The sequence below is a fragment of the Egretta garzetta genome, unplaced genomic scaffold (assembly GCF_000687185.1).
Source record: "Egretta garzetta isolate BGI_Z169 unplaced genomic scaffold, ASM68718v1 scaffold215, whole genome shotgun sequence".
Classification (NCBI taxonomy): Eukaryota; Metazoa; Chordata; class Aves; order Pelecaniformes; family Ardeidae; genus Egretta; species Egretta garzetta.
The window spans coordinates 1,749,146-1,749,852 of NW_009259719.1; the positions used below are offsets into that span (position 1 = coordinate 1,749,146).

Genomic DNA, 707 nt, shown 5'->3' on the forward strand with positions numbered 1-707 from the left:
GAGCTCGCTCAATTCTGGCAATGGCATTCATCAGCTGGATGACGAAGGAGACCTTCATGCCACCATGGTAGACCAAGGGATCAGATGTATAAGACTCCATCTGGCAGGGAGGAAGCGGTAACTTAAGGTTAGCAATATTTCATGTAGAAAAGACAAAGCAGATCAGCCTGGCGGTGTCTCTTCCCTTGGCTTGCATGGTCATTTCCTACGCTGTCAGGACATCCTGCCATTAGAGCCAAGGCTGAGATCTTTACTGTGACCACCCTGAACTGCTCCCACAAGCTGGCTTATCCCATGCTGTGTGTTTCTCTCTTATGTCACTAGAAAATATTCAAGCCGAAGCTCTTTCTGCAGGCAAACAATCAGTGTTGGACAAGGGTGGTTCCCACAGGGGAACCTGCCTGCATTTCTCTCCTCTTTCATGTCCTCTCCCTCAAAGGTGACAGTCTCTTCTGCAGAGGGTTCTTCAGACTGTGTTACGTGAAAACTGATATTGTCCAGGTCCTTAGCCTCTCAGCTGAGGGCTCAGATGTTCTTTCATCTTCACTCTCTGGGGATGGAGACCGTGACCTAGACCTACAGACAAGTGACGCACCTGACTGTAAAGCACTCTTATGCCGAGGAGTCCTCTCTGGGTGCAAAGTGTGCACAGATAAGGCAGCAAATGATAGTATTTAGTGGTAGGCAAAAAAAAAAAAAAAAAAAAA

General features: G+C 47.5%; 1 protein-coding gene across 1 annotated transcript in view; it reads right to left on the bottom strand.

Moving 5' to 3' along the window:
- Nucleotides 1-707, bottom strand: part of MGLL (monoglyceride lipase) — a 63,645-nt gene that overhangs the window by 1,913 nt on the left and 61,025 nt on the right. Inside the window, 2 exon segments of the mRNA XM_009639311.2 lie at nucleotide 1; nucleotides 4-100. The exon segment at nucleotide 1 is cut by the window's left edge and continues 106 nt beyond it. Of these exon segments, the coding sequence (XP_009637606.2) occupies nucleotide 1; nucleotides 4-100 (98 nt within the window).